General features: G+C 35.7%; 1 protein-coding gene across 1 annotated transcript; it reads right to left on the bottom strand.

The window, feature by feature from the left end:
* Positions 1-9,163: 9,163 nt before the first annotated feature.
* On the bottom strand, positions 9,164-14,302 carry LOC124080458 (structural maintenance of chromosomes protein 1A-like). The gene is given in 3 exon segments (XM_046426364.2): positions 9,164-11,201; positions 11,203-14,180; positions 14,182-14,302. Coding segments are annotated over 3 exon segments (3,399 nt in total). The 5' UTR covers positions 14,288-14,302; the 3' UTR covers positions 9,164-10,886.
* Between the last annotated feature and the right edge of the window lie 8,570 nt (positions 14,303-22,872).

The following is a 22,872-nucleotide window of genomic DNA, read 5'->3' as shown; positions in this document are numbered from 1 at the left end:
TATTCTTGGGGTTATGACTAATTTTATGTATATAGATATGGTCATTGTTAGGATATAAACATGTATATCAATATATTTGAGTATATATAAATATATGTGAAAAATATAAATATATACATGGTTTCATAATGGATAGTTTTACAGTTAGATTTATGAAATTGATTTGTTTTAAAATAAGGTATGTGTATATGTGAATATATAAATATACATGTCAAAATATATATCAATATTCTTATAAATATTATATAGTTTATATAGGACTAGATTCAGGTTTAGGGATAGTGTATTAGGACTAATTTATGGGTTGGATTAAGGTTAAGGTTAGGTTATGATTATATATACCAATATAAATGAAAGTATACATGAAAATATGTGAAAATATATAAGTAAACCTATATAAATACATATGTTTTTATATACAAGTTTAGTGCTATGTGTGATTGCAGTTTGTTTTATACATAAGTTGTGGATATACTAATGAATATATACAAACGTATATATGGATATATATGTGAATATATAAATATTCAAGTTCATATATATCAAATTCATATAAATATACATGGTTTTATTTATTTTTAAAAAATATTTTTTAGTTGTTGATGGACCTTTATTTTATTTTTTAATTTATTTATATGTGGTGCTGAGGTTCGAACCCAGTGCCTCACACATGCTAGGCCAGCGCTCTACCAGTGAGCCACAACCCCAGCCCTGTACATGGTTTTATAATAATTTGATTGAGATTTAGATGTAGTGTTAGTGTTTAATGGTAGGATAAGGGTTCAGGTAAGAGTATGAATATATATGATACATATGAATATATCTGTTAAAATATATATGAATATCTATATAAATATATAAGCTTTACATATAAATAGTTTTATTGCTAGGGGTATAGTTAGGGTTAGGACTAAATTTATTAGTTGAATTAGGGCTAGGGTTAGGATATGAGCATATATATATATATATATATATATATATATATATATATATATGTTTATATGAGTATATATATGAATACATATGAAAAATATATATTAAAACTATAAAAATAAATGATTTCATATATCTATATAGTGTTATATTTAGGGTTAGGGTTTGTTTTACAGATAGGGTATAAATATATAAATGAATTTATATGGGTATAAATGTAAATATAAAAAATAGGTATGTCAAAATATATATGAATATTGATATGTATGGCTTTGTGTATAAATATATTTATGATTACTTTTGTTATGGTTAGGACTAAGTTTAGGAATAGGGTTAGGGTAATGTTAGGGCATGAAGATATGTATCAATATAGATGATTATATACAAATACAGATGTTAGAATACATATGAAAATCTACATGTATGTATGTATATATGATTTCATAATAGATAGTTTTAAGGTTATGGATATAGTTATTGGTTGTTTTTAAATAGTGTATGAATATATAAGTAAATATATATAAAATATGTATATATATTTCATATATGGGTAATTTTACAGTTAGGTGTATGGTTATGGTTTGGTTTAAAGATATGAATATATAAATGAATATATATGAACATATGAATATATATGAATATGCGTGAATATATAAATCTACATGTCAGTATATATCAATAGTCATATAAATATATATAGTTTTATGTACAAGTTGGTTGAGGCTTAGAGGTAGTGTTAGGTTTAGGACAAAGTTTGGGTTAGGGATAGGGATATATATATATATATATATATATATATACATATATATATATAGAGAGAGAGAGAGAGAGTTATATATACATAGCTAGATATATATATAGATATATAGATATATATATATATACACACACACACATACATACACACAACTCTATTTCAGGATAAATGAGTATATATATATATTATATATTATATATAATATATAATATATAATATTGAAAATATATATGGTAACATATATTAATATATATGGTGTCAAATATAGAGAGTTTTATTGTATGATTATGCTTTGATTTAAAGGCAGTGAATGAATATATATAAAATATACATATGAATGTAAATGTGAAAATATAAATATATATCAAAATATATATGAATATTTATATAAATACATTTATGGTTTATTATAAGGTTAGGAGAGATTTTGAGGTAGGATTAGTGTTAGGTTATGTACATATATTTCAATATATATGAATATGTCTATATATGTGAAAATATATATGATAATCTATATATATTCACAGTTTATAAATGAATAATTTTATTAGAGTTATGTGTATGGTTATAGTTTGTTTTAAAAATATGATATGAAGATATAATTGAATATATATTAATATAAATATGAATTTATGTTAATATATAAGTATAACTGTCAAAACGTATATCAATATTTATAAAATACATATGATTTTATATATAAATAGGTAGTATTAGCATTAGGTTTAGGTAAGCTTAGTGTAAATAAGTAGAGTTAGGGTTAGAATATGAACATATATAAAAAATATATGAATATATATAAATATATATATATGATTATATATTTTTAAATCTTATGTAAATATATGATTTTATATATGGATAGGTTTAGTAGTAGATATATGGTTACATTTGATTTAAAGATTGTTTATGAATATATAAATATATAGGAACTTCATATGAATATACAAATATACTTGTTAATATATACATGAAAATCCATATAAATATATGTTTTTATATGTAAATACTTATATGGTGAAGGGTAATGTTAGAGTTAGGACTAAATTTAGGGCTAGAGTTAGATTTAAGATATAAATTATATATATATATAAAGATATAAGTATATATAAAAATATATATGGAAACCTATTATATATATGCTTTTATATATTCATATACTTTGATTAAGGTGTATATAAAGATAGACATGGATCTATAAATTAATATACATGAACATATTTATCAATATATATGTGAACATGTAAATATACATGTCAAAATATATATGACTATCATATGAATATATATGGTTTATATATAAGTAGGTTTATGTTTGGGGTAGTGCTAGCTTTAGGACTAAGTTAGGAGTGGGATATGAACATGTATATCAATATATATTAATAGAAGTTGAAATTAGAAACTACCGTATGGCAGTTTGTTAGCTATGCTCAAAGGTAGATTCAGTTACACTGTTTGTAAAAGAGTAGATGGACAAATCTTTGAATTTTGTTATCTCACTTGTTGTGGATTTCATTATTTGGTACCTGGCAATATGTTACTTTACATGACTGTTCATAAGTAGAAACTAAACATTTGTGTGTTTCTAGTGTTTAGCTAGCATCATAAATATGCCATATTCTTATTGCTCAGTTCCTACTGAGCCTGTGAAAAAAATGTCATTTTTTGACACTTTTGAAGATGAAACACTGTGCAATCAATAAAAGTAATGCTTTTTTGTATCCCCTTTGGTTTCTCTTAAAAATCTCTCTTTGTGATTTTAAAAGCTATTTTAGAAATCACTTAATATTAAATTTAAATTATGAAGTCATAAGAAGTAGATGCAAAATAGAGTTTAATGGAGCTGACTGACAAACACCATTTACAGATTCATGTATCTTTCCAGCAAGAAGATAGAAGATAATCTATTGATTATTAAAGAAGTTTAACTTTTTTATTCATTGGTTCTTTTGAGTTATACATGACAGCAGAATCTATTTTGATATGATTATACAAGCATGGAATAGATCTTATTCTAGTTCGAGTCCCATTTTTATGTAAGTACATGGTGGTGAGATTCACTGTGTTGTTTTCAGATACATACATAGGAAAAGTATGTCAGATTCATTCCGTTGTCTTTCCTCTACTTATCCTGCTCTCTCCTCTCCGTTCCCTATTGTTTAATCTACCGCACTTCTTTTTTTATGATTTATTATTTCTACCTGATAATAATGACATCAAATGTTATTGTAGCTTTCATTATATGCCAGGAATAATTCTAAGCACTTTACGTATGTTAATTCACTTAACTCTAAGAGAATCCCAAGAGTGCTACTATTTATTTTTTATTGGTTGTTCAAAACATTACAAAGCTCTTGACATATCATATTTCATACATTAGATTCAAGTGGGTTATGAACTCCCATTTTTACCCCAAATACAGATTGCAGAATCACATCGGTTACACATCCACATTTTTACATAATGCCATATTAGTAACTGTTGTATTCTGCTACCTTTCCTATCCTCTACTATCTTCTATTCTTTCCCTCACCAACTCTCTTATTATGCATGAGATTCCACCTATCAGAGGAAATATTTGACCTTTGGTTTTTTGGTGGGACTGGCTTACTTCGTGTAGCATGATTGTCTCCAGATCATTCCATTTATTGGTAAATGTTATGAAGCCATTCTTCTGTATAGCTGAGTAATACTCCATTGTGTATATATACCACATTTTATTTATCCATTTATCTCTTGAAGGGTACATAGGTTGGTATAGCTTAGCTATTGTGAATTGAACGGTTGTGTCACTGTAGTACATTGATTTTAACATCTTTGGATAACTGTGTTAAATGGTGGTTCCATTCCAAGTTTTCTGAGGAATCTCCATACTGCTTTCCATATTAGTTGCACCAATATGCAGTCCCATCAGCAATGTATGAGTGTACATTTTCCCCCACATCCTTGCCAACACTTATTGTTGCTTGTATTCTTGATACCTGCCATTCTGACTGGAGTGAGATGAAATCTTAGTTTTTATTTACATTTCTCTAATTATCAGAGATGTTGAACATTTTTTCATGTATTTGTTGGTCAATTGTATTTTTTCTTCTGTGAAGTGTCTGTTCAGTTCCTTTGCCCATTTATTCACTGGGGTATTTGTTATTTTGATGTTAGGTTTTTTGAGCTCTTTACATATCCTGGAGATTAATGCTGTCTCTGAGGTGCATGTGGTAAAGATTTTCTTCCACTCTTTTTTTTTTTTTTAGTGATTGGGATTTATTAAAGCATTCACAAGGAAATAAGGAAGACAAGAACAGTTACACAGGCAGCCTTGCTGAAGAACAGAAACTTGAAAATGGTTCATGATCCAAAGCAGCTCTAGAGCCTGGCTTATCTCATCACCCCCTCAGCTGCAGGCATCTGTTGCTACCTTCTCTAGTGCTTCCCAAAATGGTGACTCAACTACTTTATGGCTGTATTTATACTCCTCCTACTGCTACTGACTAACTTCTTTCCCTCATTGCTAGCCCATGGCTTCTGCTGCCTCCCAGCTCCTGCAGCTTTGAGGCTCTTGGGGCTTCAGTTCCTATTAATCCATGGCTTCTCTGCTGTAGCTTCTGCCTGCATTCTAACTCCTGCTGCCTCTTCCATTCCTGTTGCCTTGCTGCCACGTGGTTCCAGCTACTTCGTTGCTCTTGCAGTCTCATTGCTTCTGATGCCTCATGCATCTTGTCTCTTCAAGCCTTCTGCTGCTTCATGGATCTCACATGATCAGTTTTGGCTCATGTATTCTGTTCCTCAAGGCTCCTATTGTTTCATGGCTTCTACATCCTTTTGGCCCATTGTTGCCTTGCTGCTTCATGGCTTCAGTTAACTTGTGGTTCCATGATCTCATAATGTAAATATCTCATGACTTATGACTTTCAAAGCTTTCTCTTTGCTTTTGCTATTTAGTTTCTGGCTACCCCTCATCCACCACCACTTCTGCCTCATTAAATTCTAATTGTCCACTTCTTCTGAATACCTCATATTTAGGCTCCCTTGAAGATCTGATTGTTTCATGCATTTGCCATTAGAAACACACCACCTCTATGAGGCGGAATCTTTACACCAAGTCCACCTAATAGGCTTCTGGCTAGCCTAGAGATTGGCCGTCTTTAGTCAGGTACTATCCAAATCTAGCCATCTATGGCCAGGTCTGTGAGGTCACATGGTACAGAGCATGGCAACTTATGCTAAAGAAACCTCTTATAAAGGACTGAGGGCATGGCAGGTTTGCTGAGGGTTTCCAAAAGGGGGCAGTGTAATTGGCAAGCATCTTGTTTAGCCTATACAGTACATTGACCTTCATGGCTCAACCTAAGTCCCACATTCTCCCTGACCACCTCTGCCTGTCCTGATCTGCAATGGGACAGACCAAGACCGAGGCTCTAGAGGTGATGTGCAAAGGGAACTTGGGTTCAAGTTCTGGCTCCAACTCTTTCTAGCAGTGGAACCTTAGGAAGCTAATTCCCCTCTGAGGGCCTCAGGAAGGGGTTGGGCAGCCTCTCAGTTCCCTTGCAGGTCAACATTTTGGGCATCTCACTATATGTTATTGGATAAGGAATGAGTCTTACCTGGGAAAGCCCTCAAAAACATCTCTTGAGGTAGGAAAGAGGGAGTCAGAGTCATGGCTTGAAAGAGCCTCACTGTACATAGGAGGTGCTTAGCCAAGATTTATTGAACTGAATGAATGAATCAATGGCTGGGGTGGGAGAAGTGAGAGACCACAAAGCACACAGAATGTTGAACTGACTTGAGGAAGATGCTCCAGGTGCTGAGGAGGCTGGGGAGATTCTGATTCAGAGATGGATGAGGAGACAACTGGGATAGGGCAGGAATCTTGGCTATTCGTGGGTACTCATTCTATCCTCTCAGTCACCCTCCACATCCAATAATCAGTCATCAAGTCCAGTTCACCATCTGAACAGCTCACACCTTATCACTTCCACTCCATTCCTATTGCCCTTGCCCTACAGCAGGCTTCTTGGTCTCTCCTAACTAATCACCCTGTCTTCATTCTTTTCTCACAAATGCATTCATTCATTCATTCATTCATTCAAATATTTTATTAGGTGCCTATTTTGTCAGGCACTGTTGCTTTCTGCAAGGGATGTACTGGCAAGCAAATATCCCCAGACTCATCCTTGTGGTGCATACAGGTTATTTAGAGCAAAATAAGGAAATATAATAGAGTGCAAGAAGTTGAATAACAGGGAAACTTACATGCACAGGTGCATCCAGCATGAATATCTAATCCATTTTCACCCCAGCTGGCTAGCCAGAAACAAGGTAATTCATATCTAGAGTGCCCTCTGCTTAAAAATAGTTTCATGGTTTCCCTACTACCTTCAAACTACGGGCCCCAGTCTGCAGCATACTAGTCATAAGACCTTTAAAAGCATTTAAGAAAATTAAATTTGGTGAAACTGTTTAGAGGTTGGAACCCAGAATGGCCCATGGGTTTCCTGTGTACAGTTTGGAAACCACACTGACCCACCAAACTCCAGCTTTCCTTACCCCAGGGATCTTTATTCTTCAGTATTCCTGAATTGCTTTGCTGTTTCTTGCCTTCAGGACTTTGTGCATACATACTGTTTCCACTACCTGGGATTCCCTTTTACTTCCTTTTAATTCCTACCAGTCAGTCCCTCAAGTCTCATTCAGGTGTCACCACCTAACTAGAGGATGCCTTCATTGAATCTACCTAAGCTAGATGCCCCTCCTGTACTTCTATTAAGAGAACTTATCACCAATGGTTAATGGCCATCTTATGAATTCCCCCGTCCCCCAACTAGATAGTCAACTCCTCAAAGGCAGAAAAATGATTTGACTCATCTTTTTGTTTCTGGTGCACCATACTGATTCCCAGAGTGAAGCACACAATTAAAGGAAGATACTATTGTGGAGTACTCATAACTCCTTAAACCAAGGCAAGTGTATCCAGGGTATAAGGGAGTCAACTTGGTTCCTCCAACAAGCCCTAGGGATTCTACTTGGAACCAGCTTGCTCTTAGAAAAACACCATGGTGTCCACCCTCCTCTGAGCACAGTCTTCACTGACTTGTACTGCCTTGCAGTGACAGGAGGTGCTGGGGGACAAGAGGGAAGAGCAGCAGGCAAGCACTAAGATCCAAATGGAACTCTAGGATCTGTCACTAAACCACTGGAACCTCACCCACCCCCTTTGGACATAAGTCTTTGAAGCTCCTTTGTAGCACATGTGTGACAGGGCCTTAGCCCTTTCTATCCTGCGAGGTAGGGGCTAGTTACCCAGGTTATTTTCCACACCTACTGAATCAGATTTCCAGAGGCGGGACCAAAGCAATTTATTTTTAAAGAGCTCCACAATCCTTTGGATGTGGGGGTGCAGCAGGGAGCTGCCGCTTTTCATTAAAGCCCTTCTGTACTATTATCACCTGTGTATATATTGCTTTGATTTAAAAAGGGAAAAGGGAAAGCTTCACAAATAAGTACAGCCAAGATTGATAACTACCTTTATAGTGGAAAAAGCACTAGAATGAATTGGAAGACCTGGGTTCAAGCTCACACAGTTATCTGGTAAGTGACGGAAGCACAAACCCTTTTAGGGTCTCAGTCTTCTCATCTGCAAAGCAGGGAGAATAGTAATCACTACCTTTAAAAAGCAGTGGTGATCTAGATATGCCAGCTAAATTGCTTCAAATATATTTTACATAATCTTCCTTCACTTATGCAATGTAGGTGTTTATTTATCTCCTTTTATTTTTTGGTCAGGGCTACGGATCAAACCCTGGGCCTTGTACATGCTAAGCAAGAGCTCTACCTCTAAACTACCCCAGCCCCATCCTATTTATCTCCTTTTATAAAATGAGGAAACTGAGGCTCAGTGAGGATCTAACTTGCCCAAGTTTCTACGGCTAGGATTTGAACCAGGTCTGACCCCCGAACTGTGCCAGCATTAGCCAAATTATGGCACATGTACCACTGGTGGTATGTGACTTCTTTGGTTGAACACAGACAATTTTTTTTTGTTTAGATAGTCATGCCTTTTAATACGTATTAGAAAAATACATAATTAGCATATCAAACCAGTGACTTCATGGATATCACTACTTAGAATGAAACTGATGTAGATAACAATGTTAGACCTCAGATCACCTCAGGAAAAATACTTAGTAAATAGTACAGGAGGGCAATTTGGAAATATCTATCAGACACAAATATATAAATATCCTATGACTCTGCAATTCCACTTCTAGGAATCAACCCAGGTAAACTTTCAGACACACAGACACACATTCACACAGATACAGGGATGCTCCTATGTAGTATTTTGTAATAGCAAAATTTGAACAGTCTTAATGTCCATCATAAGAGAAATGGGTAAATAAAATGTGGTAGAGTCATATGATGGCAATCTATACAGCAATTATAGAGGATGAATTGAGCTACACTTAGCAACATGCACAGATTTCAAAAACATTGTTAAGCAAAGAAATGGAGAACAATTCAATATAGCATTTGCATTAGACACAATATTTTCAGTGAATTCATATATGTATGTAAAAATATTAAAACAAAGTCTAGATGGAAGCATAAAAAACATAACAGCAGTTATGAGGGGAAAGAATAGGAAAGGGAGTAGTTATAGTTGAATGAGGCTACTTTTATCTGCAACAATCTAATTTCTTTAAGAGAATGGATTCATGCATTACTTTTGTAGTTAGAACTCTGGTGTGGGGGCAGCTGGGACAACCCAGGGCCCTGCACATGCTAAGCATGTACTCTACCACTAAACTACACCCCCAGTTGATTTAATTTTTAAAAAACAAAAAAGCAAGACATGATCAGGATAAGAAAAGTATGATAATGTACGTGAATGAGTGAAGAAAGCTGAACTCATTGCACCAGGCTTTGCTGCCTCTACAGTCCTGTCCTTATAGCTAATGAGGTTAGGTCCCAACAGGATCATCACATATTAGGCCCAGGCTACCTCTCCTCCTAGTTCCTCACAACCCAAATTGGGGCCCAAGCACCCAGTTATACATGGTTGAAGCTACAGGCTTTCTTAGGACCTCCACTTACTAGGTAAACCCTGTCATCTCCCTGGAACTTTCTCATTAACCAGAACACCTCCCAGATTTGGAGGTTCCTTCTGTCCCTAAAAGCCAGGATCAGAAGCCCTCAAGGGTCCAGGCATGAGAAGGCTTGTATTCTGAAGGGTTGGCACCTAGTTGGCTCCACATGGATAATGCCTCCAGTGAGGAGCTTGACATCATTAAATCCTATGAGGTAGGTAATATTATTAGCCCCATTTTACAGATGAGGGAACTGAGGCACAGAAAGGTCAAACAACTAGTAAGTGATGACGCGGGACCAGAACCCCTAACTGTCTGCCCTAGAGCCCATGTTCTGCTTCTAGTGCCTGACCAAATTCTACCAATTTGTCAAGGTCCAGCTCAAACATGATCTTCTCCAGGAAACCTAGAGGTGATCATCCTCTTCTCAAATTGGCTAACCACTGTAATTCATGAATCCACTACATCTCCTTACCAGGACAGAGATCATGTCAGATTTAAACTTAGTATTCTAAGCATAGAGCCTGACAAATAGAGGGTGTTCAGTATGTGTCTGATGAATATATGAACGTATGAATAAGTGAATGAGGGCAGTTTCCAGTGACTGCCTAAGACTCCTATGAGGTACCAAGTACCTTTGCCCAGCTCTGGGGTGCTGTCATCCTAAGGTCTCTTGGAATCAAATTCAGCCTAGGCTCTTTCTAAAACAGGTCTCCAATATCTTTTATTATTTTGCAAACACACCCACATGCACACAAGCAAACATACATAAACACACATACATACCCACACACTCAGTGGGCCAGGGACCCAAGGGACCCATGATTAATGTGTGATGGGTGGGGTGGTCTGGGAGGGGGTGGTATGGACAGATGGCCCTGTTCAGCTCAGCTTAGCACCTCCTTCCAGAGGCCAGGATGCTCCCTGTAGCTCAGGAATTTTTGCTCCAGACCTAACATCACCTCTGTTCCTCTTCGTGCTTGATAACAGTGCCTAAATCCCATGATTACACCAAACAGGACCAGGAGGGAGGGGAAGGTTGGGTGCCAAATATCCAGATTGGTAGAGGGGAAGTTTATGAATCCAGAAAGGGCAGGAGGGTAGAACTACTGCTACTGCTCATTGGGGTTGGGGTTGGCATCTGGGTACTTGGTGAGGTCGAAGGTCAGGACTTTGCTGATCACACAGTCCCCTTGCTCAGGATAGACTCCAATGAGGCTCTCAGCCTTGGTGTAGAACTCCTCCTTGAGAGAGATGATGATGGCCTGGAAGTTGCAAGTCGACTGCTCCTTGATATAATTTGCCACCTTGCCAATGTTGGTGTTATCCAAGGCAGCATCGATCTCATCCAGGACGAAGAAGGGGGCTGGCTTGTAGCTGTGGATGGCAAAGAGTAGGGCCAGAGCTGCCACTGTCTTCTCCCCACCCCGACAAGTTATCCATAGGCCAGAAGCGTTTGCCAGGAGCTACACAGTTGTAGTTGATACCATCCAAGTAGGGCTCCTCAGGATTCTCAGGGCCCAAGAATGCCTGGGCACTGCTGTTACGAGACAGAGCCTTGTAGATCTCATCAATGTTAGTAGCCCCAGATTCAAAACAAGCATTGAAATGGTCAAATCGCTCCTTCTTAATCTGTTCAAAAGCCTGTTTGGCCTTCTTTGCTCACTTTCGGGCTGCCTCAAATTCATCTGAGGTCTCCTGGAACTTGTCTCGGACACTTTCCAGCTTTTCCATGGCCTTCATGTTAGGGGCAGCAATTCGCTGAAGCACACTCTGCTGCTCATTCAGTTTCTGCCGCAGTGTGTTCATTTCCTGCTTGATTTCCTCCTCAGCCTGGGCATCCTTCAGATCCTCACACAGGTCACCGTAGTCGATTTCAATGAGGGCTTCTCGAGCATAGATACTGGACGTTCTCTGGGAACCACTCACTGATTCCCCCCCTTGGGAGCTACCCTCTTCCTGACTAATATCATCCATAGTGCCCTTTGACAGCGGCAACTTGATGTCTTGCATCTTGCAGGCCTGTAGCAAGTTGTGGCTATCACTGCGCTTCTGTTCAAGTTTGGTCTCAATGGCTGTTACCTCCTTCTGTAAATGAGTCATTTCCTTGTTGGCACCCCCAAGTTTCTTCCGAATTTCCTCCATCTCATGATTCTTGTCATTCACTTCTGACTTCTTGGCCAGGTGCTGATTCTTCAGGTCTTGTAGTTGGGCCATGGTCTCATCTATGATCTTCATATGTCTTTGCTCTTCCTTCTTGAGTTTTTCTATCTCATTTTCATCCTTTTTTACTGTCTGTTCCCACATGTGTACTTTATCCTGGTCTTCCTTCAGTTGGTTCTTTTCAAAATCCAACTGGATGCCCAAGCGAGTCTTCTGATTTTCGAACTCCAAACGCTTCTTGGCAATTTCATTCTGTCGCTTCACCTTCTCTTCCTCAAATTCTCGGATGTTGCAGACACCAATCTCCCGACAAAATTCTTCAAATACCTCATCCTCTACCTGGTTCATCTTCTCTTTTAAGTCTTTCATTTCCCTCTCTCGGCTCTGAATAATCCTCTTGATATCATTAATTCGAGGCCCGAAGTTGGCCAGCTCACTCTCCAGCTTGGACTTTTCCTGGAGATTTAGTGCCAGATGTCGTGTCTTGGTCTGTTCTAGGTCGCTCTGTGAGTACTTGAGTCGCATCTGCAATCCATGGGCCTGAGACTGCACCTGACGCAGCTCTGCCTCTTTCCGCTTTGCCTTCATTTGCTTTTTCAGCTCCTCTGTCAACCGCTCCTTCTTCTCTTTCAACTTGTCTACTGCTTTCTCATCCCAGCGCCGTGCCTTCGCTTTCAGGTCACTGGCTCCACCAGAGATGACTCCTGACTTCTGGAACAGGGTCCCATCCAGTGCAACTGTCTTGTGACGCTGATGGTCTCCAAAGGCAATGCGGCGGGCATCTTCTACATTGTCACAGACAAGGGCATTGCCACAAGCATACTGCAGGGCTTTTTTGATGTGAGGTGGCTCATAGCGAATCACATCAATCACTAGCTTGGCCCCCTTCAGTTCCCGGAGTTTTTCATCTGTAGGTTTCACCTCCAGGTAGTCAAGAGGCAAGAAGGTCTCTGGCTCCCCATGCTGCTCCTTGATATACTGAATACAATCCCGGCCTGTCTTTTCTGAGTCTACAATAATGGCATCCATGTTCTTGCCCAAAACCTTGGTCACAGCAATCTGATACTTCTTTTGTGTGGGCTGGCAGAGGTCAATGAGGCGGCCATACACAGAGCCAGGGTAAAGGCGCTTGATGCTTTCCATTATCTCTGCCTTTCGCTGCTGACGGCTGCTCTCCTGGCGGTCTATGCGTGCATCCCCCAACTGCTCCATCACCTGGTTCAGCTCCTTATTGATCTCATCTATTCGCCTCTTGGCCATCTCCACCTCCTCAGTCAGTTCTCCCTCTAGCTTCTTCTGCTCCTCTAGGGATTGCTTGCTAGTAGTGATGTATTCCTCCAGCTTCTCAATCCACTTCTGATTCTCTTCAATCTCCCGCAGCTTCTGCTTGATCTTGGCCTCTGTTTCTACTTTCTTCCGCTCTTCCAGATCCAAACGGTCCTGGTCAGCTTTCTGGTCTCTATTGAACTTCTCCAGCTCCTGGGCTAAAGTGGCTGCTCTCTTGTTGGCTTCTTCTTTCAGCCAGTGGTATTTCTTTACCTGATTCTCCTCCAGGGTCAAGTCTCTGCCCTGACTCTGACTCTCCTCTTCCATCCGTTCTTCAAACTCCTGCCGGGCCTTCTCCACAGACAGCATCTCCTTCTCCAGTTCATCCATGTCACCTTTACGCTTTTTATAGTGCTTCTGAGCATTCTGCAGAGACTTCTTAGCTGCTTCCAGCTTCTTGATTTTGTGGGAGGTATTCTCCTTGGCTTTGATGTACTGAGGTCGCTTCTGATTCAGCTCTGAGTCCTTCTCCTTGATCTCCTTCTCGATCTGCTGCTGCTCCCGCATCATTTTGCCCAGCTCCTTCTTCTTCTCCTTCAGCTCATCCTCTACCTTGTCCATTCGCTTCTTGTCTTTCTCAATCTCTTTGTTCTTTGAGGCCAGTTCCTTGTTGAGTTTCTCGATTTCTACTTCATTACGATAAAGCTTAAAGAGTTGCAGCTGTACCTGGGCTCGTACCACCTCATCTTTCAGGCGCTGGTAGCGGTGCGCCTCTTCTTTTTCCTGTTTGGCCTCCTTGCGTGCAGCTGCAATGTTTTTCTTGCGATGGTAATTAAATTGTGTGTCTTCTTCAGCCTTCACCATTTCCTTCTTTCGCTTATCATACTCCTGGGCCAGCTCCCCAGAGCGACTGATCTCTTCAAATAGAGCTGTCCTCTCTTTGGGGTTCTTCATGGCAATAGATTCCACAGCACCCAGAGCCTTTGGGTCCAATGATGGCGGTGAACCTCTGAAATGGTCCGATAATCTGTCGACCCTTGTACGATTTAAAGTTCTCGATCTCTATCAGTTTCAGGAAACCCATGTCCGCGGCGGCTCCAGAGGCGGTAGGAGAGGCCGCGCCGTAAGCCCGGGAACCGAGGTTACCCGCGCGGGAAACACCGCAGTGCAGGCCGCTTCTTCCACTCTTAAGGCTCTCTCTTCATGTTATTGATTATTTTCTTTGCCAAGAAGAAGCTTTTTAGTTTGAACACATCCCATTTACTGGTTCTTGATTTTTCTTCTTGTGCTTTAAGAGTCTTGTTAGCTTTTACAATGTTGAGGTATGTTCCTACAATCCCTAGTTTTTCTAGTGCTTGAGCATGAAAGGGTGCTGTATTTTTTAAAATGCTTTCTCTACATCAACTGATATAATTATATGATTCTTATCTTTAAGTCTATTGATGTGATGAGTTATATTTATTGATTTCCATATACTTAACCAACTTTGCATCCCTGGAATGAACCCCACTTGATCATGGTGCACTATTTTTTAAAATATGTTTTTGTATGTGATTTGCCAGAATTTTATTGAGAATTTTTGCATCAATGTTTTGGGGGGGCACACCTGAGATATTTAAAAAGCCTCTACTCAGCCTTGGTGCCAAGGAGATTTTGGTCTGGCATTGCAAGTCGTTTTGTGGCTTCTCCCACTTAATGGATCATGCAAAGACCATAGTGACTTCAGTCTTTGCTGGGCTAGAGAGGCTGTTTTGTAGCTCCAGAATTGAGCATTACCTATTGGGCTTGGACAGCCCTCCTTCTACCTTATTTGGCAAACAAACATTCCATGAAAATCCTTTGAAGCCCCCTTGTATAAATAAAGAAAATATGGGCTCTTCTCACTCTCACCTTCCAGTGTGGAAGCAGGACCTCTAAGTTTGCAGAGCCATCCCACCCCTGCTTTTTGAAAAATACTTTCTCTTTGTGTGATTTTTTGCCATTTTTCTCAGCCTGAACTCTCTATGCAGAGGAAGCTCAAATTTCATAGCTCCTGTGGGACAGGAGTGAGAAATGCTCATCAAGGATATTGGTCTTGAATTTTCTTTCCTTGATGTGTCTCTGCCTGTTTTGGGTATCAGGATGGTACTAGCTTAATAGAATGAGTTTGGAAGGGTTCCTTCCTTTTCTATTTCATGAAATAATTTGAGGAGTATTGGTATTAATTCTTCTTTGTAGGTCTTATAGAACTCAGCTATGAATCCATCTGGTCCTTATTAGGTCAGTTTGAGGTGGCTAAGGGAACAAATCACCAGGCAACCCACACTCATGAAAGAACAACCAGTCAGGTGCCGACAGACAAGGAGTGATAGTGCCCCATAACCACCTGTCAAACAGTGGGGTCTCTTGACAAATCCTGGAAGGACACAGATCCCAGCAACATCCCCCCAACCAAGCAGGAGGACAAAGGACTCTAAAAATCTCCCTTTCCTGTCCCAAGCCCTCCCTTCCTGCCCTAAGCCCAATAAAACTCCAATCCAGCTGGGCCTGGGTGCTATTCTTCCAGACACACTCTGTTGGACTGGAGGGTCTTGCCTGGGAGCGAATCTCAATAAAACCTTGCTCAGCTGCTTTTAATCTGCCTCCTTTTGATCACCAGTGCCTGACCTTACAGTCGTGGCCTTTTCTTGGTTGGTAGGCATTTGATGGTGTCTTCTATTTCCTTGCTTGAAATTGATCTGTTTAAATTGTGTGTATGTCTTCTTTACAGAGTTTGGATTCATCATATGCCTCTAGAAATTTGTTGGTATCTTTGAGGTTTCCTATGTTACTGGAGTATAAATTTTCAAAATAGTTTCTAGTTGTTTACTGTATTTCATTAGTGTCTGTTGTGATATTTCCTTTTCCATCACAAATTTTATTAATTTGAGATTTCTCCATCCTTCTTTTTGTTAGGGTGGCTAAGGGTTTGTCTATTTAATTTATTTTTTCAAAGAACCATCTTTTTGTTTTGTCAATTTTTTAAATTGTTTCTTTTGTGTCAATTTCATTTATTTATGCCCTAATTTTAATTATTTCCTATCTTCTACTACTTTTGGTGTTGGTTGGTTCTTCTTTTTCTAGGGCTTTGAGATATAATGTCAGGTCATTTAGTTGTTGACTTTTTATCCTTTTAATGAATGAGCTTAATGAAATGGACTTTGCTCTTAGCACTGTCTTCATAGTGTCCCAGAGATTTTGATAAGTTGTATCAGAGTTCTCATTGACCTCTAATGATTTCTTTATCTCCTCCCTGATGTCTTCTATTATCCATGCATCATTCAATAGTGCATTATTTAGTCTCCAGGTGTTGCGGTAGCTTCTTATTTTAATTTTATCAATAGAGGAAAAAGTAGGCTCTTCATCACATTGATTAGGCCCTGATTTACTTAACAAGACTCCTAAGGCACAAGAAATAAAATCAAGAATTTATAAATAGGATAGACTCAAACTGAAAAGCTTCTCCTCAGCAAAAGAAACAATCAATGAGGTCAAGAGACAGCCTACATTTGGGGAGCAAATTTTTGCCACATATACATCAGATAGAGCACTAATCTCCAGGATATATAAAGAACTCAAAAAACTAAACATCAAAGTAACAAGCAACCCAATCAATAAATGAGCTAAAGAGCTGAACAGACACTTCTCAGAAGAAGATATATTTATTGATCAATTGTATATCAATTGATCAATAAATATATGAAAAATGCTAACATCTCTAGTAATTAGAGAAATGCAAATCAAAACTACTCTAAGATTTCATCTTAACACCAGTCAGAATGGCAGTTATAAAGAATACAAGCAATAATAAGTGTTGGCAAGGATATGGGGAGAGAGGTGTACTTATACTTTGCTGGTGGGAATGCAAACTGGTGCAATCAATCTGGAAAGCTGTATGGACATTCCTTAGAAAACTTGGAATGAAACCACCATTTGACTCAGCTATCCCACTGTTCAATTTATACCCAAAGGACTTAAAACAGCATGCTACAGTGACACAGCTACATCAATGTTTATAGCAGCTCAATTCACAATAGCTAAATTGTGGAACTTACCAAATGCCCTTCAACAGATGAATGGATAAAGAAACTGCAGTATATATACACAATGGAATATCACTCGGCATTAAAAGAGAATAAAATTATATTTGCAGATAAAGGAATGGAGTTAAAGAATATCATGCTAAGTGAAGTAAGCCAATCCCCAAAACCAAAGGCCAGATGTTCTCTCTGATAAGTGGATGCTGATCCATAGTGGGGGTGGGGGGATGAGAAAAATGAAGGAACTTTGATTGGGCAAAGGGGAGGGAGAGGCAGGGAGGGGAAATGGGGGAAGGAAAGTTGGTGGAATGAGATGGACATCATTACCCTACGTACATGTATGAATGTACATATTGTGTGATGCTACATCGTGTACAGAGAAATGAAAAGTTGTGCTGCAATTGTGTACAATGAATCAAAATGCACTCTGCTGTCATATATACAATAAATAAATTAATTAATTAATTTGAAAAAGAATCTTGTTAAGGAAGTTAGTTCCTAATCTGACACAGTGAAGAGTTGGGCCTACCTTTTCTTCTGTTAGGTGCAAGGTCTCTATTCTAGTGCCTAAGTCTTCAATCCACATGTATTGATCCATATGTATTTCTAATTTTCTCAGCACCATTTGTTGAAGAGGCTATTTTTTCTCCAGTGAATGTTTTTGGCACCTTTGTCTAGTATGAGATAACTGCATTTATGGGGGTTTGTCTCTGTGTCTTCTAGTCTGTACTTTTGGTCTATGTGTCTGTTTAGGCACCAATACCATGCCATTTTGTTACTATTGCTCTGTAGTATAGTGTAAGTGATGTCGCCTGCTTCACTCTTCTTGCTAAGGATTGCTTTAGCTGTTCTGGGCATTTTATTTTTCCAAATGAATTTCATGATTGTTTTTTCTAGTTCTCTGAAAGAATTTCAATAGGATTTTAATAGAAATTGCATTAAACTTGTATAATGCCTTTGGTAGTATGGACATTTTGATAATATTAATTCTGCCTATCCAGGAGCATGGGAGGTATTTATTTCCGTCTTCTTTAAACCAAACCATAACCATATGCCTAACACTAATACTATCCATATATAAAAATATATGTATATGGATTTTCATATGTACTTTACATATATCCATATATGGGTATATGTTCTTACACTAACCCTAACCTACCTGTAAACTTAATCCTTACCTTAACACCACCAATAACAAAAAAAGAACTTTATATATAAAACCTTATATATTTGTATAAATGTTCATATATATTTTTATATTCACATATATTTGTATATCTATTTATTTATGCATTTATTACTCATCTATGAATCACTTTGTATCCATACACCTTACACTAAATGTATCTATATATAAAAATCTATATATATTTACATATATATAGCTTAAATGTTAGGTGTAGGTATGGTTCATTTATCCATGTTTTCATACATATTTCCACTTGAATATTCATTTATACACTCATATATTTTGATATATATTTTCATACACTAACCCTAAACCTAGCCTAATAACTAAACTTAGTCCTACCTGTAACAATATCATCAATCATAAAACTTTTTATATATAAACCACATATATTTATATGAATATTTATATATAGTCACATATATATTCATATATATAGTCATATGTATTCAGTCATATATTTATACCCTATCTTTTAATTAAACTGCAACCATTCACCCAAGATTAAACCTATTCATATATCAAACCATATACATGTATTTTGATTTTAATATTTATTTTCACACATATATTCATTTATAATCTCATATTTATTGATAAATGTCCATACCCTAAAGCTAAACCTAAAGCTACCCATAAATTTTGTTGTAACCCTAGAACTACCACTATAACCATAATATGTATACCAAACTATACATTTATATGATATTCATGTATATTTTGATACATATTAATATATTCACATATACATTCTCATATATATTCATATATATTCATTTATATATTCCCACCACATATTTAAACCAAATTGTAACCATAGAAATAACCTTAAAAATATCCTTTCATAAAACCATATATTTTTTTATATATTATCACAGGTATATTCACACATATACTAATTTATATTGATATATATGTTCATAAGCTTGTCTTAACTCTAATGCTGCCCATAAACTTTTTACTAATTCATATATATATTTATTTATATATTCATACAATATCACTAAACCAAAAAAACATAACCATACAAGTAAGACTAAATATATTTATATATCAAACCATATATATTTATTATAGTTTCTATAGCTTTTCCCATAAATATATTAATCTTTATACTCATTAATGCATATATATGTTCATATCCTAAATCTAAACCTAGCCCTAGCCCCAATCTGTGTCCTAACTCTAACAGTACTCTCAACCATAAAACATTTATATGTAAAACCATATATTATATAAATATTCATATATATTTTGACATGTTTATTTGTATTGTCACATATATATTTATATTTGCATATATATTCATTTATACATTCATACCATATTTTTAAACCAAACCATATACATACACCTAAAACTAATCCTATCATATATAAAACCATATATATTTAGTTTTAGTTTAGTTTTTATATATATTTTCACATCTATATTCATTTATATACCCATATATATTGATATATATGTTTGTACATTAGCACTAACCCTAACCCTATACTTAAAATTACTTCTAATCCTAACATTACCCTCAACCATAAGATATTTTATACATAAACAATGTGTATTTATATAAGTATGAATATATATTTTGACATATATATTTATATATTCACATATACTCACATACATACATATATATTTTTAGTATATCATACCCTATCATTTAACCAAATAATAACCATACACCTCTATTCATTTTTCAAACCATATATATTTACTTATATTTTCATACATATTATAACATATATATTTATTTACATACTAATATATATGGATACATAAGTTCATACTCCAGCCCTAACACTAAGTATACTTAGGGTTACTTATACTTAGACCTAATCCTAACAATACTAGCAACTATAAAACTCTTTAAATATTAAACTAATGGGGGCAATGGCCAGGGTCTCATGGGGGGATTCTTCTACCTGCTCAGGAGGGTGTAGCCACTCTAAAACTTAAAGTCTCAAATAATTAGTGAAGAACAAAAGACAAATAATCAGAATTATGTTTACCAAAGCTAAGTCCCTGATAGATCTAGTCCACATAGGTGCTGAAAATAGATGAAAGAAAGATAGCTCCAGTGGTTTATTTAAGAGGGTACTTTGAAGGCAGGAATAAGGTTTCAAGGGAGGAGTCTTGCTTCATGATGTCTTGCAGTCATCAGGTTGATTGACATCTTAGCAGGTCACACCCATCTCATGTGCTGTGTGGGCCATGGCAGAGAGGGTTAGAAATTCACACTGTCCATGGGCAATTGACCAGAGAAAATGTCTTCTGGTCATTTCCAGACCCCAGATGTTTTTATCCACTAAGCTTCCATGCAAGGTGACCCACATGCAACCCATGGATGGCTTGTGACATTAAACCATATATATTTATATGAATATTCATATGTAAATTGACTTGTATATTTATTTGTGTATTTTTTTGACATGTGTATTTATTTTTCAAATACATATGCATGTATATATACATATATGTTCACTTATATATTCTGACCCTATCTTTGAACCAAATATATATTAATATATATTATTTTGTTTTACATATATTTTCACATATATACTCATATGTATTGAAAAATATGTTACTATCACACCCTAAACATTAAATTGGTCTTAATCCTAACTGTACCCTCAAACATAAAACATTTTATATATAAAACCACATATATATGAATATTCATATATATATTTCCATACGGTATTTATATTTTCATCATATATTCATATATATGTTTATTTATATATTCTGATTATATCATTAAACCAAACCTTAACCTTATACCTAACACTAAACTTATGCATATATCAAACCAAATATGTTTTTTAGGTTTTAATATATATTTTCACATATATATTCACTTATCCACTCATATATATCGATATATATATTCATACCTTAATCTTAACTCTTGATCAACCTCTGAGTTCTAGCCCAAACAGTATTCTTAATCATAAGTCATTTTATATATAAACCATATATATTTATATGAATATTCATAAACATTTTGACGTGTATATTTATATTTTTTCATATATATATATATATATATATATATTCAATCCTATTTTTAAAGCAAATCATAACAATACACCTAACACTGAATATATTCATATGTCAAACCATATAATTATTTATGTTTTCATATTTATTTTCATCTGTGAATGCATGTATATAACTTTACTAATAGTATGTTTATACTGTAAACATAAACTTAGCCCTACCTCTACTTAGTCCTAACTCTATAATACCTAAGTCAATACCCTCAACACAAAACAATTTAAATATAAACCATACATATTTATATGAATATGCATATGTATTTGAACATATATATTTATATTTTAATATATATTCATATATAGGTACTAATATTCTTGTACATTCTTTTATATATTCTGACATTATCTTTCAACGAAACCATAATCATGCAGTTAATACTAAACCTCCTCATATATTAAAAAAATACATATTCTCATATGTATCCATTTATATACTCAAATACATTGATATATATTTACCATAATCCTAAACCTAGTCTTAGTCCAACCTTAAATCTAACACTAACAGTATCCTCAACCATAAATATTTTAAAATAGAAAACCATATATATTCATGTGACTATTTATATATAAACATGTATGTTCATATTTTTACATATAAATTAATATATATATATATATATACACACATATATGTATATTCCTTTATATATTCTAACATTATCTTAAACCAAACTCTAAACATATACCTAACAATAAACCTATCCATATATAAAATGATATATATTTATTTATGTTTTCATATATGTATATTCACATATATATTCATTTATTCATTCATATATATTGATATATGTGTTTATACCCCAGCCATAACCCTAATCCCACCCCTAAATTTAATACTAACCATAATAAATCTTCAACTGCAAAATTTTTAAAAGTAAACTGTATATATTTACATGAATAACATATATATTTGGACATGAATATTTATATTTTCACATGTATACCCATACATATGTTCATTTATATTTATATATATATTTATAAATATCTGACCTTATCATTCAACCAAAGCATAATTATACACCCAACACTAAAACCTGCCATATAACAAGCCATATATGCCATATATTTTCATTTATATACTCATAGATATTGATATATGTTCATACCCTAACCCTAACCCTACACTTACCCCTAAACTTAGTCCTAATCATAATGTATTTCATATATAAAGCATATTTATATAAATATTTATATTCTGACATGTATATTTATTTTTCTGAATGTATACTAATGAATATATTCATATACTCAGACTCTTAAACCAAACTGTAATCATACACCTAACACTAAACTTATTCATATTTCAAACCATATGTGTTTATTTAGGTTTTCATATATATTTTCA

This window comes from Marmota monax, unplaced genomic scaffold, assembly GCF_021218885.2.
Source record: "Marmota monax isolate L192 unplaced genomic scaffold, Marmota_monax_Labrador192_F-V1.1 WCK01_AAM20220418_F8-fsc00723, whole genome shotgun sequence".
NCBI classification, from domain to species: Eukaryota; Metazoa; Chordata; class Mammalia; order Rodentia; family Sciuridae; genus Marmota; species Marmota monax.
Note: the sequence above shows the minus strand (reverse complement) of the source record. Positions and strands in the feature narration are given on the sequence as shown.